This window comes from Protopterus annectens, chromosome 12.part0 (assembly GCF_019279795.1).
Source record: "Protopterus annectens isolate FY-2018-M chromosome 12.part0, PAN1.0, whole genome shotgun sequence".
NCBI classification, from domain to species: Eukaryota; Metazoa; Chordata; order Ceratodontiformes; family Protopteridae; genus Protopterus; species Protopterus annectens.
Window position 1 is genome coordinate 882,549,671 of NC_056746.1, and position 20,947 is coordinate 882,570,617.

At 41.3% G+C, this 20,947-nt stretch overlaps 1 protein-coding gene across 1 annotated transcript in view; it reads left to right on the forward strand.

Moving 5' to 3' along the window:
• NCOA3 (nuclear receptor coactivator 3) overlaps positions 1–20,947 on the forward strand; it is a gene marked incomplete in the record, with an annotated part of 973,610 nt that overhangs the window by 290,425 nt on the left and 662,238 nt on the right. The window contains 1 exon segment of the mRNA XM_044089911.1: positions 20,759–20,947. Coding sequence (XP_043945846.1) covers positions 20,759–20,947 — 189 coding nt within the window.

The following is a 20,947-nucleotide window of genomic DNA, read 5'->3' on the forward strand; positions in this document are numbered from 1 at the left end:
GAGGATCAAAGGGCTCAAACAGATGCCATATGCTGCCCGGTTAAAGAAACTCCAGCTCTACTCAATGGCATACCGCCTGTTCAGAGGTGATCTGTGCCTGACGTATAAAGCCATGTCCGACCCGGAATTAATGGATATGCTGCACCTCAGAAAATCCAAATCCCATCGAGCTACGCGCTCTAGAGACTTGAACCTCAGCACTGAAATAAATAGGACATGCTGGAGGGACAGATTCATAACCCAGAGGCTACCTTCACTCTGGAATAAAATCCCAGTCCAGGTTAGGCAGAGTCCCTCATTGACTCTCTTTAAGAGGAATCTTGAGTGGATGGGAGATGATAGGTTTACCCCTGGTATCACTTCTGTGTCGCTGTTAGACAGAGGCACAGTATACTAACCTCGAAAAAGGGCATAGCAAAATAAATTTTAAATGGGCGGCGAAAGCCAAACACATTCTGGCTAGGCTTATAAATGCCCTAGGGCAGATAGCCTAGTATGAACCTATGCCCTAATTATTCATTTTTAGCAGTTACTACTGTTAACTTCCCTATCCCCCTTACTTGTTTGCCTGTGTTCTGTTATCAGTCCCTGGTGTGGAAGCAGTCTACAGTCCAAACCTTTTCTTGGCCTCATCCCACTCTAACTTTCCCTCCCCTAGTTATGCGCTACCAGTGCCTTGGTTCTTTTGCTGTTTTTCTCCAGTAAATTCAGGCTCGCTCTCGCCTATTTTTTGTACCCTTGCAGTCATCTCTATTTATAAAATCGTGTTTTTCCATTTATTTGTTGGCTTTGTTCTTAGAATACTTCTTGCTATCTTATGACTGTCATTTATGGGGTGTCCATGAAGATCATGTGCGGTCATTTTTTGCATTTGACTGCTGACTGTTTGTCTTTCTTCTGAGGTGACAGATGGCTTCCTGCTCTGCAGTTCAATTTATTAGGGTATTATTTTACTTAATTTTACAGTAATTTCCTGTTATCAGATTTCAGCTCTTCACAGACTTAGCGCAGTACTTCCTGTTTTCACATCATTCTGGTCAGTTTGATGCAGTCCCTGGTCATTCTTGCTGTAGAATGCTAGGTGTTTTCTTTCCTGTTTAAATAAAAAGGATTCAGGACAATGACTGTGATTTTTTTTGGATGAATCGTTGAGGAATGGGTCTATAATGCCAGAAAAATTTAAACATTTGAAAAAGGAGAGAAGGCAAAAAATTGTGTGAAAATTCAAGGCATTCTGCAAAAATCATGCAAAGCTAAATGAGTGATTTAGTGACTGTAGATAATGGTACATTATGGTACATAATGGTACATTTGGGATTTATAGATTTATGTTGCATGTGTTAGGTTTTCAAAACCATGTAAATAGAAGCAACTTTTACAATTCTTTGAACATCAAACCCCCAAGAGGAAACGTTTTAAGAGCAAATTAACTGGCAATGTTTAACTCGCATGTTAAGCCAAAAAAAACACAAACAAAACTCCCCAATGCTGAAAAGTCTCTCCTAGTACATCTTTTTCCCCTCTTGCTGACTTAAGGTATTGATTCTTCCAACCTTGACATGATGTCAGCATGTTAGAAGGGAATTGATTCTTCCAACCTTGACATGATGTCAGCATGTTAGAAGGGAAGCCAAACTTCCTATTGAAGTCTGCAGTCTGGAACTTTTGACCATTAAGTCAAAAACTAAAAGAAACATGACTAGAATTAATATGTGGAAAAAACTATCAGACTTGCTAGAAAAACATTGATTGTATATGAACAGACCTATAATTGTTTGATATTTATGTGAATGTCATTTGTAGATGTTAGACATAGAATGATTGTTTTATTTTATTTTTTCTATATTGTAAAATATGGAACATTTTATGTAATTTATTTTATTCAAATTTTAATAAAAATTTTTGTCAAAAAAAAAAAGGGAAGCCAAACTTCCTACAGAGGAATAAATGGGGGGCAGAGCATATTTCAGCTGTGGGAGAGCTTTCAGGAAGAGATTTTCATTCAAAGAATAAATGAAAGTGGGACATTTAATGATAAAAAGCACATGCAAGTTAAGAAGCTAGTGAAGAGAAATTTTAAATCAGATTAGCTAATCTGATTTTGTCAGTGTGCACATGATCTTTCTTTGTTGTGAAGTTTACCTATTTTGGTATGTGCAGTAGCAAGCCCCCCCCCTTTTTAAACAGGAGTCCCCTTTAATAAATTAAGTACAGCATAGGCAATCATATATTTATGTAAATGAAAACAAACCATATTGACGTAATTGTAGTTGGAAACATTATACATCACTTATTCGTTCAGTTATTGTCAGTCAAACATTACATAGTTCGTTTAAATCCTTCCTTCTTTTAAACCTCATTCCTCCTCTACATGTATTGTTCCCACTGTTCCTATTTTTTCCGATGTAATGTCCTCTTACCCTTTTCTAAAGATCCCAATTCCAGTTTTATCTCTGTTACTATATTTACTATTTCTAGTAAGCTTGGTTTAGACTTTGATTTCTGTTTTCTGGTAATTGCTTTTTTGGCAGCCACCATAATTAGATATATCAAGGCCTTACTATGTCTAGGCAATTCGATCCTTTATCATAGCTCAAAAAATCATTTCTTTAGTTACATCAGTTTGCTCACCCACTGTCAGAGCAGTCTGCAGGAAATCTTTAAAGTGCACCAACTCATTGCACTCCTAGAAGATGTTCCCAGTTACCTCTTTTTTTCCCCATCACACCTTCAACATTTGCTGCCTACCCAAGGAAAAATTCTTTGGTGTCTACTTGGAGTAAAAAAATACCTATGTAAACCCTTCCAAGCAAATATACTGAATCTTCTAGACTTTTTGCATATTTGGGAGACATACATATATATCCCCCCATTTTTTCTTTGTGCATTGCTTATCCAGTCTCTCTTCCCATTCGTTTCTAACCTCCTCTGATTGATTCTTGTAGTTATCATGCAGTGTTTTGTATGCTGTACTAATTATTCCTTTTATAGCATCAGGTCTAACAGCTGGCCTTTGCTTTGGCTCTCCCTGTTTTTCTCTTCTTCTTGATAGAGAAGGCAATCTGTCTTGCAGTGTAAGTAAATTCTTGGCCTCTTCCCATTCTGTTATCTTTTCTTCTCTAATTATTTGCTCCCAATACCTTGGTTCTTTTACCAGTTTTCTCTGGTAAATTCCAGCCCCCTTTTGCCTATTGTGCGAGTCCCTAATTGGAGTCATCCCTATCACCAGGCTCTCCTTTCTCCATTCCTGTGTTTGTTTACTACTTAGAATACTTTCTGCAACTTTATAATATTTTGCATGGGTAATATTTTTCTTAAGGATCTGCATCTAAAATCTCAGTCTGTCCTTGTTTCTTGAGCTGTTCCATTTTATCATCATCCCTTTCCACTTCGAATTGTAGGCTACTGCTTCTACTGTGTATAGGAGCCTTAACTGTGTAACTCTGAAATATCCCTTCAGATTGGGTAATCCCAAATCACCCTGTTCAATTGGAAGACTTGGGTTATCCCACTTGACTCTCATCTTCCCCCTCAGATAAAATCCTTCAGCTGTTTATCATTTGCTATCCACAGATCCTTTTCTGGTTAATAAAAAAATGTGCCTGACCTATGTATAAAACTGAAGAGGCTAAAAAAACATTTTAACTGGTATCTTGCTATCCATATCCATAGGTTCATAGGTTGTTACTAGGCTATCGGCCCTAGGGCTATACAAGCCTAGCCATAACAATTCCCTGGCTATTTCTTCCCACAGTATTTACTTCCCTGGACCCCTGTCTATCAGAGCGTCTGACGTGATCCCCGGAGTGAATTTCCTCTCTCTCATCCAATCATCAAGGTTCCTTTTGAAGAGGGCCAAAGAGGCGCTCTGCTTGACATGTATGGGCAGTCTCTTCCAGAGTCTGGGGAGTTTCTGGGTCAGGAATCTATCCCTCCAGGATGTTTTGTTCATTGTGATGACAAGGGTTAGATCCCTGGAGCGTGTCTCTCTGAAGGATTGGGATTTCTTTAACTGTAGCATGTCCAACAGCTCTGGGTTTGACATGGCCTTGTATGTAAAGCAGAGATCGCCTCTGAGTAGATGATATGCAACAGAGTATAGGTGGAGTTTTTTTAGATAGTCAACATAGGGCATCTGCTTTAGGCCTGTGATTCTTTTAGTGAGGTATTTCTGTAGCCTTCCCAGTTGTTGCAGATGTTGTGAGAGGTACATACCAAATGGGACGTTGTATTCTATAATGGGTCTAATGAGGGATGAGTACAGTGGGACAATGACCCTCTTTTTTTTTAGATGAAAAGCCCTTAGTGATGTGGTGTGCCACATAGGATTTCCTGACTGTTGTGGCGATGTGGTTATCGAAGGTGAGACCACTGTCCACCTGTGTCCCTAGGTCTCATCACACTTTCCGTGTTTAGTGTACTGTCACCCAAGTGGTAATTCATGGGTACATGTTTTTTCCCAAAGGGGATAACTATACATTTCTTGGCATTGAGCTTGAGCCCATGGCTCTGGCACCAGGCATCTGTTTCTGTAAAGCCCTTTTGTAGAATATCCACATCATCTGGGGATTCAGTAATGGCTCCCAGTTTGCAGTCATCTGTAAACTTTGTTAGCCAGAGTCCCTTAGTGTTGGCCTGTACTTCAGAGAAGTAGATGCCAAACAAGAGCGGTCCCAGGAATGAACACTATCCATATAACAGTGCTTCCATTTTCACAGTTTTTGTTGTCCTTCGTTTAGTGTCTTCCCATGTATCATTCGCTACCACACCAGAATCCTTTTTAATCCATACTCCTACTTCATTTTATCATGTCCCCATAAATATGGATATTGCTGAATCAGTTCATGTGTGGGTACATAATTTACAGCTATTGCCTTTCTTTTAACTTCATTACTTTTGTATGCTTAAGAGATTTGAAACTGTCAAATGTCCTTTTCTGATTTTATCAGATATAAAATATAGTCTGCAAATAGAACCACCAATGTTCATAGTGTTACACTGCTGCAGTCATTACACTTAGGTTATCCTGCCGTTAGGCGGTCCCGCAGTCGGCCAGAGTTCCAAAGTCTTGGTCCAGCGTCTGTTGCTGTCGCTTCTTCCCTGACGTCAGTGCGCCAGGGGTATATAAGATGCATCCGACACCATTTTCTTCAGTCTTTCTTGCCGCGCGGTGCCCGAAGCAGAAGCAGTTGGCAAATGCCGGTCGGCCGACTCCTGAGATTTTCGAAGTCGAATTTCAGATCCGAGGTCTTCAATAAAGCGAAGTACCCCGTTGGGGAAACTTTTTTCTTGCCTCAGACCGATGTCAGAAAAAGTTAATAATTGTATTTCTTGTGGGAAGCAAATACCTGATAAGGACTTCCACTCTTACTGTATTCCATGCCTAGGCCCTGATCACGATGTCACTAGTTGTCAGTTGTGTGCTAGATTTAACAAACGCACTATAAAACGACTTTTTGATTTTGCTTTGCACTACTTTGGCCGAAGGTTCAATTATACTATGCCGTCGGATCAACCGATGACTGCAATTCTGAAAAAACTCAAAGACAAGGATAAAGACAGGCATCAGAGGTCCAAAACCGACGATGAAAACTCTTCTAGGCCAGTTGCCGGTTCTCAGTGAGGCGCTTTCGCAGCCCCTGACACCCGCTACCTCAGAGCCACAGGCCGCCCCCGACTCCCATGTGGAGACAACTAGGCCTCTGGAAACTCAAGGTATTGGGCCTACGGAAACTAATCCCTCAGATGGGTCCAGAGCCGCTGAGCAGGCATCCGCTTCTGAGGGTGTTTTCAGACCTTCACAACTTACCATTAAAGCAACAAAAACGCCATTAAAGACAAAGAAGCAAGTACAGCATTCTCCTGGACAGTCCTCCATGCCTAAGAAACAGATGTTTAAAATGGCCGAAGACCTCATTACTCTAATCAGGGGTTCCCATCCCCCACCTGAGAAAAGGCCTAGGCAGGATACAGACTATGATTCCTCTGATCAGGTTTCCATTTCCTCTGATTCCTCTTCAGACCAGGGATACTCTCTACCCCCCAATGAGGACTCAGATGCTGAAGAATCTATCCCTTCAGCCTCTCCTCCTGAGGATTATTCTTTTGAGGAAACTTTACATACCATCAGGGAGCATTTCCATTGGGAAAGTCAGGATTATTCAGAATCCAAGAAAAGGCTCAGGGATTTCCTTTTATTGCCTCAGCACAGGCCCCTGGCTATTCTGCCTGTGCTAGATATTGTGGATGATGTGTTCTCTAAATCCAGCTTATCTCCTGATTCTTTGCCCCCTGCACCAGCCAAGCCAGATGGGTATTATAGAGTCCCTGACTCTCTCAAGTTTCTTTATAAAAACCCTTCTGCTGATCCAGAAACTATTTCCCAGGGTCCAAAAGGGGTTAAGGCTTCCATTGCAAAACATCCAGTACCCTCTGACAGAGATTCTAGAGCATTGGATAGATGGGGGAAGAAAGTTTACACTTCTGCAACTTCAGCAGTAAGGGCTTTAAATTGCCAGTTTCACATGCTTAAGTACCAACAGTATTTAATGGCTCAGTTAAAACAGAAAATGCTTGCAAGCTCAGAAGCTCCTGACTGTAAAGAAATGCAGGATTTATTGCATGCAGTTGAACAGGTGGGAAAACATACTTTGCAATGTGGTTTTGATTCTTTAGAGGCCTTTTGTAGAGCCACAGTTACAGGTTCTGTGATTCGAAGACATGCTTGGTTAAAAGAACAGAGTTTACCTGATCATGTTAAGGCAAAATTATTGGATGCTCCTTTACAGCATGATACTTTGTTTGGTGTTAAGGCAGAAGAGGTGTTAAAAAATGGAGGATAAAGCTAAATCTATGCAAACAGTCAAAGATTTCTTACAGGTACAGCCACCTCGATTTAGCAGAAATTGGCCAAGAAAGAATTGGTCCTTTCCAGTTTCAGACAGGCCACAGAGAAGGCAGATACAGATGCCCAAGAGTCAGATCTCAACCCCAAGGCTGTAACAGACGACAGTGGGGCACCTTAACCCCAAAACAAGGCAAACAGTCACCCAAGACAAATATCTGAATATTGTGTTTCAAGGTTACACATTCCACTTTCACACTTTACCAAGGCTAAAAGGAATGCCAGACCTGCCACAAAATCAATGGGCAGAGGCACAAAAACATATTTCAGCCCTCGTTGACATGAGCTATTCAAAAGTACCACAACAGGAACAAGGACAAGGATTTTACTCAAGACTCTTCCTGGTCCCCAGAAAGGACAAGGCCTGGAGACCCATACTAGACCTTTCAACTCTAAATACTTACCTGGATATTCCGAAATTCAAAATGTTGACACTACAGCAGCTTCTTCCCATGCTGGACAAGAAGGCTTGGCTTGTTACTCTGGACCTCAAAGAGGCATACCTGCATGTCCCTGTCAGACAAAATTGCAGAAGATACCGCAGATTCAAAGCTGGTACAATGCACTACCAATTCTCTGCACTGCCCTTTGGCTTATCTACTGCGCCCAGGGTCTTTACAAAGTGCCTGGCACCAGTAATTGCATTTTGCAGACAAAAAGGAATTCAAAATATATCCATACCTGGACGACTGCCTCATTCAAGCAGAGACAAAGGACATTCTTCTAAAGCATCTGGCGTTTGTAAAAAGGTTGCTAATTTATCTAGGGTACACAGTAAACGTAAAGAAGTCAAAACTAGTGCCCTCACAACAGATTATATTCCTGGGTGCCAGCTTAAATACAATGGCCCAGATGGCTGATCTCACCCCAGACAAACAAGTTCAACTAACTCAATATTTTCAGTTACTGGCAAAAAAGTCCCCTCTCCCTGTAAGAAAAATTCTGCAGGCCCTCTGATTCATGGCATCCTGCATACTACTAATACCATATGCCAGACTGCATTTGAGGAAATTACAATGGTACCTAAAAAGTGTTTGGACTCAAAACTCTCACAGTTTAGAAGCAGTAATACCAATGATTCCCTGCCTACAACAGGAGTTTTGATGGTGGGCACAAGTATGTCACCTAAACAAGGGTCAGCCTTTTACCCTACCCACAGCCAGGCAGACTCTAACAACAGATGCTTCGGATTACCCCTGGGGAGCACACATGGCAGGAAAATGCATTCAGGGCAAGTGGACCACAGACCAAATGCATCTTCACATCAATCAAAAAGAGATGTTGGCTGTTCAAAATGCCCTAACAGCTTTCAAGGACCTTCTGCATCCAGGACAATTATTATTAAAGACAGACAACACCACAGTAATGTGGTACATAAACATGCAAGGGGGCACTCATTCTTATCCCCTATGCAGGCAAGCCATGACCTTGTGGAACACAGCTCTAACGTATCAAGTTCATCTGCAAGCACAATTCCTGCCAGGAAAGAAAAATACTCTGGCAGACGATCTAAGCAGAAATATCATGGACCCTCATAAATGGAAATTGAATCCACAAATCTTCAGCATGGTAACGCAAAAATGGGGATACCCAGGCATAGATCTTTTTGCCTCCCCACTGAATTGCCAACTGCAAACATTCTGCACAAGGACTTATCACACACAAGCATGGAAAGTGGATGCTCTCTCGTTCAGCTGGAAAAACTTAAAAGTTTATGCCTTCCCACCACTGCCTCTCCTTTCAAAGGTACTCCTAAAAGCCAGACAAGAAAAACAACAGATAATCCTGATTGCTCCAGACTGGCCACGCCAGCACTGGTACCCAATCTTAAAGAACTTAACTCAAGGCCCACCATGGATTTTGCCTCAAATTCCACACATTCTGACTCAACAAAACAATCAGATCCTGCACGGTCAGCTCAAAACCCTAAACCTGGCTGCATGGCAGATTCATTAATCAAACAGGCAACACCTCTCTCTAAAGCGGTTATGGATGTCATTTTGGAGGCCAGGAGGCCTAGCACCAGGAAAGCTTACTTAGAAAAATGGAAGAGATTCTGTGCCTGGAACCAGACTCAAAGCCTTGATCCTCTTGTCCCAAACATTCCTCAGATTTTACAATACTTAACTAATATGCTGGACAAAGGCCTATCCTTCTCATCAAGATCCACGCCTCTGCCATTTCAGCACATTACAACACGGATCCTCCTTTGTTCTCTCATCCCTTGCTAAAGCAGTACCTCAGAGGGGCTAAAAACATAAGACCGCCCCGGAGAGCACCAACACCAATTTGGGACCTCAAAAAACTGACCCTGCCACCTTTTGAGCCAGCCAATACAGCCGATATAAAATTTTTATCATGGAAAACCGCTCTTCTCCTGGCAGTAACTTCAGCACGAAGAGTCTCAGAGTACAGGCATTAATGGCAGTAGAACCTTGTATAATTTTCCATCAGGACAGGGTTTCTTTAAGGACAAACACCACCTTTATGCCAAAGGTGGTATCTAGTGTGGCTCTTAAACCAGCCATTTGCCAACTTTTTATCCAAACCCCCAGAATAAAGGGGAGAAACTTCTGCACTCTTTGGACATACACAGGCAGCTACGCTTTTACTTGGACAAAACAAAAGCTTTCAGGAAAACTGAGCAACTGTTAGTAGCATATGCTGCAGGATCACAGGGCAAGGCTATCTCAAAGCAGACTGTGTCTCCAAATGGATAGGACACACTGTATTCATTACTGCTACACACAGCATGGAAAATCAATCCCTAATAACATTAGGCCACATTCCACCAGGGCAACAGCCACTTCAGCAGCCTTTCTCAGAGGAGTACCTACCAAGGACATTTTGGAGACTGCAACTTGGAGTTCAGTGCACACCTTTACCAAGCATTACCACTTGCCTCTTTACTCTAAATCCAGAGCAGGATTTGCCACTGCAGTTCTGCAGGGCCTCACAGCCAATCCTAACTCTCTATAGACCAGCCACCCAACCTTAGCTTTGAGATTCTACCCAAGTGTAATGACTGCAGCAGTGTAACACGATGAACATAGTACAGTTTTGTACCTACCATAAATGTAGATGTCCGAGTGTTCACACTGCTGCAGTCCAGGTTACCCTCCTTCCATCCCCTCTGTCCTAGCTGGACTTATCTATACCTTTCTATCCTATACAACCTTTGTGGTGTATTTGCTTGTAACTGAAGGTATTGTTTTTATTTTATATATATATTTTTTTATTACCAGTATGTATTGCCTACCTACCTACTTGGGTGCACCTGACATCTGGGGCAAGAAAAACTGAAGAAAATGGCGTTGGATGCATCTTACATACCCTGGTGCACTGACGTCATGGAAGAAGCGACAGCAACCGACGCTGGACCAAGATTTTGGAACTCTGGCTGACTGCGGGACCGCCTGATGGCAGGATAACCCAAGTGTAATGATTGCAGCAGTATGAACACTCGAACATCTACATTTATGGTAGGTACAAAACTGTACTTTTCTTGACTACCGTACCAGTTATATCCTTGAATTTCCGAGTCTGTTATTTTTTTTGCCAATGGTTCTAAATGTAGTGCAATTAAGAGAAAAGAGGGTACCACTGCTCAAACAGTAATTATCAGAGAGAGCCCACCCACTTTAATTTTTGTCTCCTGTCCCTTCCTCATATATCTTCCTATTCAGCCTTATAATTTTATCAGGGAATGCAAATACTTCCATTGCCCTGCTCATAAACTCCTTGCTTAGAGTTAGCTGCTTTCTCTGCATCAAGACCCACCAACAGTGGTAGTTTCTTACATTCAACTTCCGTCTAGATTATCAACAATCTATTAATGTCAAATATTTGCGCCCCACCCCCCAACCATATTGATCCATATCTATCAAGTTTGACATCACTTTGCCATTCTTTTAGCCATTGTAGACATAAATAGTTTATAGTTATGGCTTAGGATTGAAATAGGCCCGTATGAAGCTTGATCTGATGGGTCTTTACCCTCTTTAGGTATTACAGCCGCCACTTTCTTCCAGGATGTTGGTGCTTGTCCTCCTGTTAAAATACTGTTAAAACCTTCCAGATCCTTATCAGTTTTTCCCTCCTAGCTTCCAAACTTCCACAGGAGTGCTATCTATCCCTGGGACTTTTACTGTTGATTGGTTATACAGCACCATTTTTATCTCCTCTCCTCCTATTCTACCATTAGTAATTGAGCCTTATCTACCTCTAACCTTGTCATATTTAATTCTTCCATAAACATTTCCATTTTGTACCTTTTCTTGATCTCCATATGTCAGTGTGCACATGATCTTTAAGGAATTGAATCCAAAATCCTACTTGCACTTACTCCCCCTTGTTTCATGATCATCCCCTTCCACTTAGATTGATAACAGTCTGCTTATGTAAATGCATAGCTCTAAAGTATCCCATCAAGTCAGGTAATCCTAAACCACCTTGTTCTGTGGGGAGAAACAGCCTGCTCTTTTTAAATTTTACCCACTTATCTTCCCAATAAATTTCTTCTCCTCTTTATTAATTACTGTCCATGGTATCTTTTTCTGCTTATAAAAATATACCTGACCTGTATATAAAATTAAAGGGGCAAAAACATTTTCACTGTTTGTATCTTGCTATTCCTATCCATGATTAAGAGCGTCCAGTTTCTCCATTTGGTATGGTCTTTTATTTAGTCTTTTTTCTGCATATTCTTAACTACCATAATGGAATCTTTCTAAGTTCATATAACTATGCATCACCTTTTGTCCCCATAAATATAGACGTCTTTCTTTTCCCATGTTGCAGTATTCATAACATGAGGGATTCTCTGCCTAGGTGATCCAAACATCTGGCCAGTATATGAACGACTTTTACTAGTGTAAGGTACGTGAGACATCGCACGATGGCAGCAGGGAGTGTAGGTATTAAAAGTGATGTCCAAATGTACCATCCTCAGAACTTTTCTACCGCCAGTCTGAATGCCATTTTCTCTCATTTGTCTGATCGCTGAGTGGTGGTTGTTTTCAGATAAGTGCCCCATTGGGGGTTTTCTTGTATTCATTATTGCTACGGCATGTTTTCTGAGGTTCATGTCATCCAAGAAAGGCAGTTGGCATTGTTGAAGACAGATTCCACATACAGATAATCACCACTGTTCTGTCTAGGGTCTGTACACAACTACAATGTGTGCAAGATTTGTCAGGCAATTTATCCTGTAGACGCTCTACAGTCGTCTGCCTTAAATATTTATCTGGAGTACCAGATACTTTACAGACTACACTTGCTATCCATACCTCTCCAACTGTCCCTGATTTTGACTCAGATTTTAGCTCTGTCCTTCTTAATCCCTTTTGACACTGGTGCCTTTTGGACAAAAGGTGAACTATACTTTATTTACTTCATGGAATGTGTATTGGTTCATATTCTTTAATTCTGTTAATGCCTCAAGTTAATAGAACTAATATTTTAAGTGTCCCTGATTTTTTTTTTTTTTTTTTTTTTCTGGATTTGTTCCTGATTCTGTTGAGAGTTGTCCTGGATTGGTTGAGAGCTTTGTATGTCTGGTCTGTCCTGTGAGCCTCCAAAGAAGGAGGTGAAAAAACTTAGTCCCGAATCTTTGGCTGCGCCTCTGAATCCGGATGTCCCTCTCAAGGCTGTTGACCTGTAAGTCTGTACGGTTGCTTGCTCTTTTCCTGCGGTGAGTGCCACTTTGGATGCTGCTAAGGAAATTGTCATTAGCATGTCCACAGAGATCTTGCAGTCCGGTCAAAAAGGTAAGGGGGAACCCTGGCTCATCCCTTCGGACACCCCATGAATTGCTTCTCTTTGCATAGCCGGTGAAGAGAGTTTGACGTCTGTGCCAAAAGGTAGGCTTACATCTGTCCCTTCCTCTCAGCCTAAGGCAGATCTTCCACTTAAAAGGAAGCGAGAAGCTTAAGCATGTTTACCTCCTCAAGACCTTACTAAAGATTGGCAGGCCTTGTTACAGGGTATTCTGAATGCCTTTATGGCTTTGAGACCTTCCTCTGCTGTTTCTTTTCCCCCGGTTTCTCCCACTTCTGTTTCAAGGAGCTCTTCTTTGGAGCAGATGCATGTTGCCTGTTCCTCCCAGGTAGCTTCTCCTTTGTGTTATGCTTCCTCTGAAGTCAAGTTAGATGGTACTGACTCCCCTGAGGAGGACAATTCTTTTGGTGAAACCATTGCTAAGATGAGAAACTACTTTAAATGGGACTGCTCTCATCTCTGAGGTGCAGAAGATGTACTATGATTTCTTACAGATTGACTCCCCTTCCCCTTTCTGCTATACCCCCTTGTTGCCTACCTTTTTGTCACTATTTAAGGCACTTGTGTCTCCACCCTTTGCCCCAAAAAGGCCAGATAGATTTTACAAGATGCCAGAGGACAGGACATTTCTTTTTTAAATGTCCTCCAGATCCTGCTGTCATCTCACTTTCTGCAGATAGACTTTCTAAACTTCTACCTTACACTTTACTTCATCTCATAAAGATAGCAAGATGATGGAGAAACTGGGTAAAAAAGTCAGTACTTCATAAACACTGGCCTTCAGAGCCATTAATTACCAAAGACATAGGTCCAAATATGTTGTGGCCCTGCTCTCTCGGGCATCACAGCTGCTACCAGCCCTTCCAGATTCTGCAGTTAAGGCTGAACTCTCCGTGTCGACAGCCTCTTCCCAAGTGACTAGTCGTACAATAAAGGGCAGCTGTGATGCAGCTGAAGTATCTACCAGATCAGCTGTAACTGGCTCGGTCCTTAGTTTTTCTTGTTTGAGATTACAACCCTTGCCTAATGCTATCAAGGCAAAACTTATGGATGCTCCTCTTGATAATTCTGCCCTCTTTGGAGCTAATGCTACTGCCCTTTTGAGATCTCTTCAGCAAAAGGGAAGGAGTTACAGGAACTTAAGCATATTTTTGTGTCCCCAGTTCCTCATTCCAAGGCACATTTTGTGAGGAGACGGTCCCATACCCCTCCTTCCTCTTCCAAGAAATAGCCAAATGAACAAACCTCTTCCAGGACTCAGCCTGCCACTTCTCAAACGCCCTCCTTTCCAGGCATCCTATACTTGTCTGACCTCATCCTCTTTCTGCAGGTTTCCATCTTCCGCATGCTCTCCCTCTAAACCTTGTTCCCACTTTTACTACTCTAGGCCTTTCTGGTTTCTCTGGACATTAAAGATGTATATCTTCATATGAAATACTTGTGTTATTCTGTTGCTTCATCTCATTTTCAGTCCTCTGCTTTGCCTTTGAACTTTCCACATCTCCTAGGGTAATCACAAAATGTTTTGCTCCTGTTTTTGCCTTTTGCAAACTTCAAGGAATACATTCTTCCCCAAACTCTCCATAACTTTCCTTGTCTGAAGGGAGAATGGAATTGGAAGGCAACGCCTTGGAGGCCTTAGCAGATACCGAAATTGTTGCTGGGTCTTCAGAGGGCAATTTAAATAGGCATTTGGAATCCTCTGGTACCTTGTAAAACTGTTTGGCCTTTTAGAGGCAGGAGGTTGGGAGTCAGGACATTTGGAGGCTGCTGTAAAGGCATTTAAAAAGGCTGGCAGCACATGGGAAGTGCAGATCTAGATGGGGAGTCTGCCTGTAGAAGAGGGTCATAGTATCTTGTTAGAATTTCTGACACCTGCGAGCAATCCCATTTAAAGAATTTCATCATTTTAACAATGGTTTCCTCAAATATAATGTCCTTCCCTGGAGAATCTGTGCCATTTGATTCTTCAGGGGAAGCATATCTTAAGGGAGATGAAATTTGGGCAGAGTATGCCAGTGATTCCTAACTCAGATGAACGTCAGATGAATCTTCAACTCTAATCCTCTTCTGTGGAGAAAAGGAGGGAGAAAGAAGAAAGACCCCCCAGTAGATTGTTTCAGAGCCATAAAGGCATTAAAAAGCAGTTGACAGGCTTGCCAGTCCACAGGGTGTTCTTGGGAAACAGAAGAATATTTAGTTTTCTGCTGCTGCTTGTGTGGGGCATCCATGCAGAGGAATGGTGTGGGACCTGATGTTGGCCTGCAGTCTGTAATATTGCTCAGGACATCTTTGCTAACCATGATTTGAGTATTGCCATGTGGGCCTTCAGTAACATTGAGCCTGGTTCCCCCTCACATCCGTAACGGATGTCTGCTTATTCCCTGAGGATGTGCTAGTAGGATTCTTCACAGCCTCCATAATGGTGCCCGCTGAAGAATTGCCTGCTGACTTTGGAATGGTCTCTGGGCCAACATCATCCTCAGGAGAGATGTCCAGAATTGTAGGAGCAGCAGGTAAGTCAAGCCTAGATTTCTTGGCCTTCTTAACTAGCTCACATGAAGGGACCAACATATCTTCTATGGCATTGAATGCTAAGTGCTTAAGGTGGTGGTTCTCTAAATACAAATTCAGGGAAGCTAGATGACTGCGCAGAGTCTTGGGGACAAAGGCCTTGGAAATCGCACAGGAGGTATGGTCGTGGTTAGGGCCTAGGCAAAAAAAGAAAGTGTGAATCTTTGTGGAATTTGCCTTCCACACTGACATTCGGCCTTCCTAGCTGACATGTAACCTCAACCACAACAGTAGCACACAAAACAATAAGAAAAATCCCCAATGGAGCACTTGTCTCAGAATCCACACCTTCACTGATGAGCAAACGACCGGAGAAGACATTCTGACTGGCAGCAGAAAAGTTCTGACCATTGATGCATGCTGACGTCCACTTTATACCAGACGGACTAGTTCTATGTCCGAGGTCGCATGTACCCCACAGTAGCTATAGGTCTCTATATACTGGCTGGACTTTCGAGTCAGCTGACAGCAGACTCCCTCACGTTATGAGTACTGCAACATATAGAATAGAAAGACATCTATGGTTCTGGTAAGATTTTACAAAAGTATTCTTTTTCCTTACCTGGACGACCTCATTCAAGCAGCTCATCCAGACGTTCTGCTGCTTTTAGAATTGTCGTGACTCTTCTTGCCAGGTTAAGAAAAATTCAGTGGTTTAAGGAAAAAGAGGTGGATCCAACATTCTCATCCTCTGGTATTTTCAGAGCCCTTTGTTGGGCTTTATGAAAGAACTGCATTGGTGGAGGCAATAAGATGGCCCAGTTTTTGCTTGGGGAGAAGTTTCTATGGGGGCAAAGCTGCGAGGCTTGTGGGACAGTTCAGACAGACCAAAACTTATAAAAGTCAGAGATGTACTAAGATTCTGTAAGCAGAATCACAAGGAACAGCAAAAATCTGTTTTGTACATGTATTTGTAAAATGTCATTTACTGTAAATATTACTGTGTGTTGTGGAGCTTTTCTCCCCAGGCATCCACTGAAAATGGACATGTATCCAGTTGGACTATCCCGGTCAACAAATGTAAAATAAATAAAAATAAATAAATGTTCACTGTGATCCATGGTGTGCTGTCTGTTAATGAACTTTGTTCCCTAGGACCATTACATGTGATTATAGATGAGACACAGTGATGTGGTGCATAAATGGGGGCACCAGGTCCTACTCCCTGTGCAGATTGGCTGTGATGGTGTGGGAATTGGCTCTTCAGCATTTTAGTACCCTCTGAGCATCTTGCGTAATGTTGGAGCAAACTACAGTGGCAGGCAGGCTGAGCAGGTCTAGGACAAGACCCTCTTGAATAGAAATTGAATGGTGGGGACTTCCAGGAATGGATCTAGTTTTAGAGAACACCTTAAATAGATTTGTTCACCTCCTGTTAAGAGACAGCTAAATAAATTGTGCTTCAGGAGTCCTTGCAGGCAAGTCTGGAAAACGGATGCATTTTCATTCCCCTTGATGAGAATGTTCCTGTGTACATTTTGACCCTTTCAGCTGATATTGATGCTCATAAGATTTAGAAAGAATCTCCAAATTTTATTGTGCTGACTCCCTTCTGGCTTGGACAACATTGATTCTCCCTTTTCATGGAATTAGTCTGAGGAAACTACAGTACAAGCTTCCTCACATATTTGATCTAGTCACACAGGTTGGGGTTAATTTGATGCACCCCAGTACCAAACAACTTCAGCTGACTGCTTGGATGATTCATTTCTAATGCCGTTTAGGAGTCTTTGTGAGAACATGCAGCAAGTACTAAAGCTGGCAAGAAGTCTTGCTACCAGGAAGTCTTGTGTTAGCAGTGGAGAAGATTTTTTTGTTGGCGCTTCACCTATAACCGGGGCCCTATCCAGGTTTATTACTTCTGGTTCTCAAACAGTTGAGTTACTAGCCTGTGGCTTATTTACTCCTTTGGCAAGGGGTATATTACAGCCATTGCAGCACTTCTTCCCATGGATCCTCCTCTTCCTTCAAACTTTGCTCAAACTATTGTAAAAAGAGGATTTTTATTTTATTTTTTTTTTCAATACTTAAGGTCATATATTTTTCACATGGCAAAAAGTAAATATCCCATTATTTTTGTCTGAACCAGCTATTATGTCTCTTTGGTGACTTATTGGTTTAGTCTGAAATCTGCAAGACTATATCCATGTTGAGTCCATTCATGATGGGTTTAATTTGCTTTTCAATGCACATAGTTATCTATAGAAAAAATTCCCATATATGCCCTTACTACTTTCAGACTGTACCTTGAATCTAGCCTTCTGTCTCCCACATTTTGTTCAGAATTTGAGTGGCAAGAAGAATAGATTCTGTGTACTCTAGTCATGCTTTTACAATTCTGGTACTGTCTTGTCAGTACTAAGTACTTTAGGAAAGCTATACAGCTGGGGAATTCCTTGTATGGAAAAGGACAGCCTGTGTCAAGTCAGACAATTCCATTTGGTTGTTCCTTGCTACGTCTTTCCGTGATATTCACACCATGCTAAAACATTTCCAGGCAGGATTAATTTATTGTGTTTTTATTGACATTTGTTTACCAAGAAAGTCAGACTGGGTAATAAATACCTGTTTTCTTTTGAGGCCTGGGGAGAAAAGCAACAGACACCACTGTTTTATTTGATGGTGATAAAAAATGCATATATCCATACTGTTTGATAGTGGAATACATGCGAAACAAAGCACAAGGAGACACCAGTGATGTTATAATTAAAAAAAAAAAAAAAAAAAAAAAAAAGACTATTAAATATGATTGTTAGTGTATGCAAAAGTATTTGAAGTATAGTCTGTTATGCTAAGAAATTAAAAAAAGTCAAGTCCCCCAAGAATGTGGAGAGAGCAGGTGTGGAAAGGTACAGATGGATAGTATGACGAGTAGATTAGTATGAATATGAAATATTTGTTGGTGATGTAGATAATACAGGTGAGGTGCATGGGCATAGCAAGGAGTTGGTGGGAAATTCTTTGGAAGAGGACTGGAGGCTACATATAGCTCTGATTTGAATTTGAAATAAGAGGTCCATAGTTTGGCTATACAGTGTGAATAGACTTATTACTAGATTTCAAGCAAGTTTTTGTCTTGAAAGTGATTTGGAAGGTAGTGATAAAGTAATGATGAGATGGAAGGTCAGGTAGAGGGGTTATGTAGTATTTCACGAGTTAGTTGTGTATGAGCTAGTTGAGGTGTGAGTAACAGTCAGTTGCGAGCATGTAATGCAGAGCAATGGTGAGTTTTATGTGGCAGATTAGCTGTAAATCTAGTAATCTTAAAACTCATTAAATCCAAGTGACGCCTCCAGGTGCATCTGCAGTTAACCCCTACTTGACAGCTCTGTGTCCAATATTGCTTGTTCATATTTGCATCAATTCCAAAATCATGCTACGTACAAGATTTTAAAAGATTTCATCTTGAAGCTTAAACAATAACAAACTTAGCTGCATTCATTTTTGATTTCTGTCTAGTGCAGTTAAATAAATATTAAGTGGTTTTATGGTAATATTTTATATAGATATAATGTTAACATTTTTCTAAATATCTCAACAACCAAGTAAGAAACAGGTCTCCTTAGCTTCATATGAAAGCTCTCCGCTAGATGAACAGAATGCTACTGACAGTGTGTGTAACTTGAATGGTTACTGAGATGTAATTTGTTCACAAAGTGTTGCAAACTTAATAGTTACTGCGTTTACTGTGACTTATAAAATTCAGTTTAAGACCTAGAACCTAAAGAACACTGCCACTATAAAACAGTTTGTGCTGAAGGACTTGCCGTTTATAGTTCTTTCTTAACCCCTATGTCTCCAGGGATATAAACATTTGTTTGAAATGTGAGGACATAATTTGATTCTGTCAAAAAGCTTGGGCTGCACAGGTTTGAAATTACAGTGAAAACTTCCTGAGCTCCAGTGGAGTGAATGAGGTGGCACTTAACTAAACTAATAGAGCCTCGTTTTGTTTGATGGCATTTTGGAAAGCATTGGACTTAGTCATTCTAGATGCAACTTCATTGTCCTCTGTATATATTTTTACAAAGCATTACATACGGGATTCCTTTTCTAGACTCTGGACTGGCTTTACTAGCATTATTCTGTAGGGGCTACTGTACCCTTATCCTTTCTCCTTCCCAGTTTAATAAGCTTTGGTACTCAACCCAAATAGCCAAAGGCTACTGCAGCAATGAGAATACTGAACACAGTATAGTTACGAAAGTTGCACTTATCATAACAATAGATGTTTGAATTCCTCACTCATGGGGTAGCTGTATCCACCCTTCATCTCCCTTCTGCTGTAACTGTTTATTTTTTTGAGATAATAGGTTGTATGTTTATATACTTTTGGAGTTTCAGGACAAGGTAAGCTTTTTCTTTTTTCTTTGGGGAAGAAAGTCCTGAAGTTGTCTTAAGTTCTGAATACTGATTTCTCTCCAAAGGGGGATAGCCAGTCAGCAGTCAGAGTGTAGGTGTGGAAAGGTGCCAGAGCTTTTTGAAGAATGGCTGGTTGTTGTATCCTGGGTAGGATACAAGCCAAATAACCAAAGGCTACTGCAGCAGTGATGAAATCGATGATCTGTTGGTATGGTAAGTGCAGTTGTGTGCATAGTAGCTAGTTTGTTGAAAGTACACTGACATTACATAGTGGGTTGAATTTTTAAGACTGTGGGTAGATTTGCTACACACTGTTCGTCTCCTCTTTTGGTTTATTGCTTGGTGTGTCAGGACTGTGAAGATCAGAAGGGTGAAATGCTGTATATTCACATTTGAAATAGACAAAGTTGTCCTTTCCTTCATAGTTTACTTCTCTCCCATTTAATTTTTTTCTGTCTGGTTGTTTTCTTAACTGTTTGGCAAGTCCTGGTGCTTTGAGGCATGGATGCATTCATGTCATGCTGAAAGTTAGCTAAAGCCTTTTACAGCTGTGCATTACATGTCTGATTACGTGACCATCATTTTAAAGGCTAAATGTATAGCACTGTGCATCTTGACTTGGACTGCATCTTTTGCTTGCAGTAAGATAGGTTAGTGCAACCCAGTTTTAGCCCAGTGATAGTGTTGTCATTCTGACTGTGAGAGGTTGGACACTCTAAGTTGGGGGTGAATAGCAGAGGCACTTTTTTTTGGTTGGTGGAAATAAATCTTTGTGTTGTGAAATCTTTCTGTTAAACTTGCTTCTCATGGAGGTTTGGATCCAGAATCTGAGGTTGACAGTGCCACTTGAGGGCTGGATTGTCTTTCTGACTTTTTGTAACCCATCTTCAGCTCCTGGGCTCTGCTGACCCCTGCTTTGGAAAAATGCGAGTAAGTACTGCCCACGGGAGGATAACTGTATTCAGAAAAGTTTAGAGCTCTAGTCAATAGTGATTAATTTTATAAGTATCTCACACAAGTGAACTTTTGCAAATGTACAAAGAATTTTGTTGCACCAAATTGTATGCGTTTCTTGCATACGTGCATGCTATAAGACACAGTGTAATGCAAGCTGATTATTTTTTTGGCTTTTAAATACAGTTAATGGGATTGCATGGACTCCTGAAGGACCTCGCCACAAGAGTCGCACATTTACTTGCCGCATGCTAGTGAAGGTGCTTCATGATCCACTGCAACTTGCATCAGGGAACACTGATACACGGCTAAAATATGAAACCATGCAGTGCTTTGCATTGTCACAGCCAAGAGCTATTTTGGAAGATGGGGAAG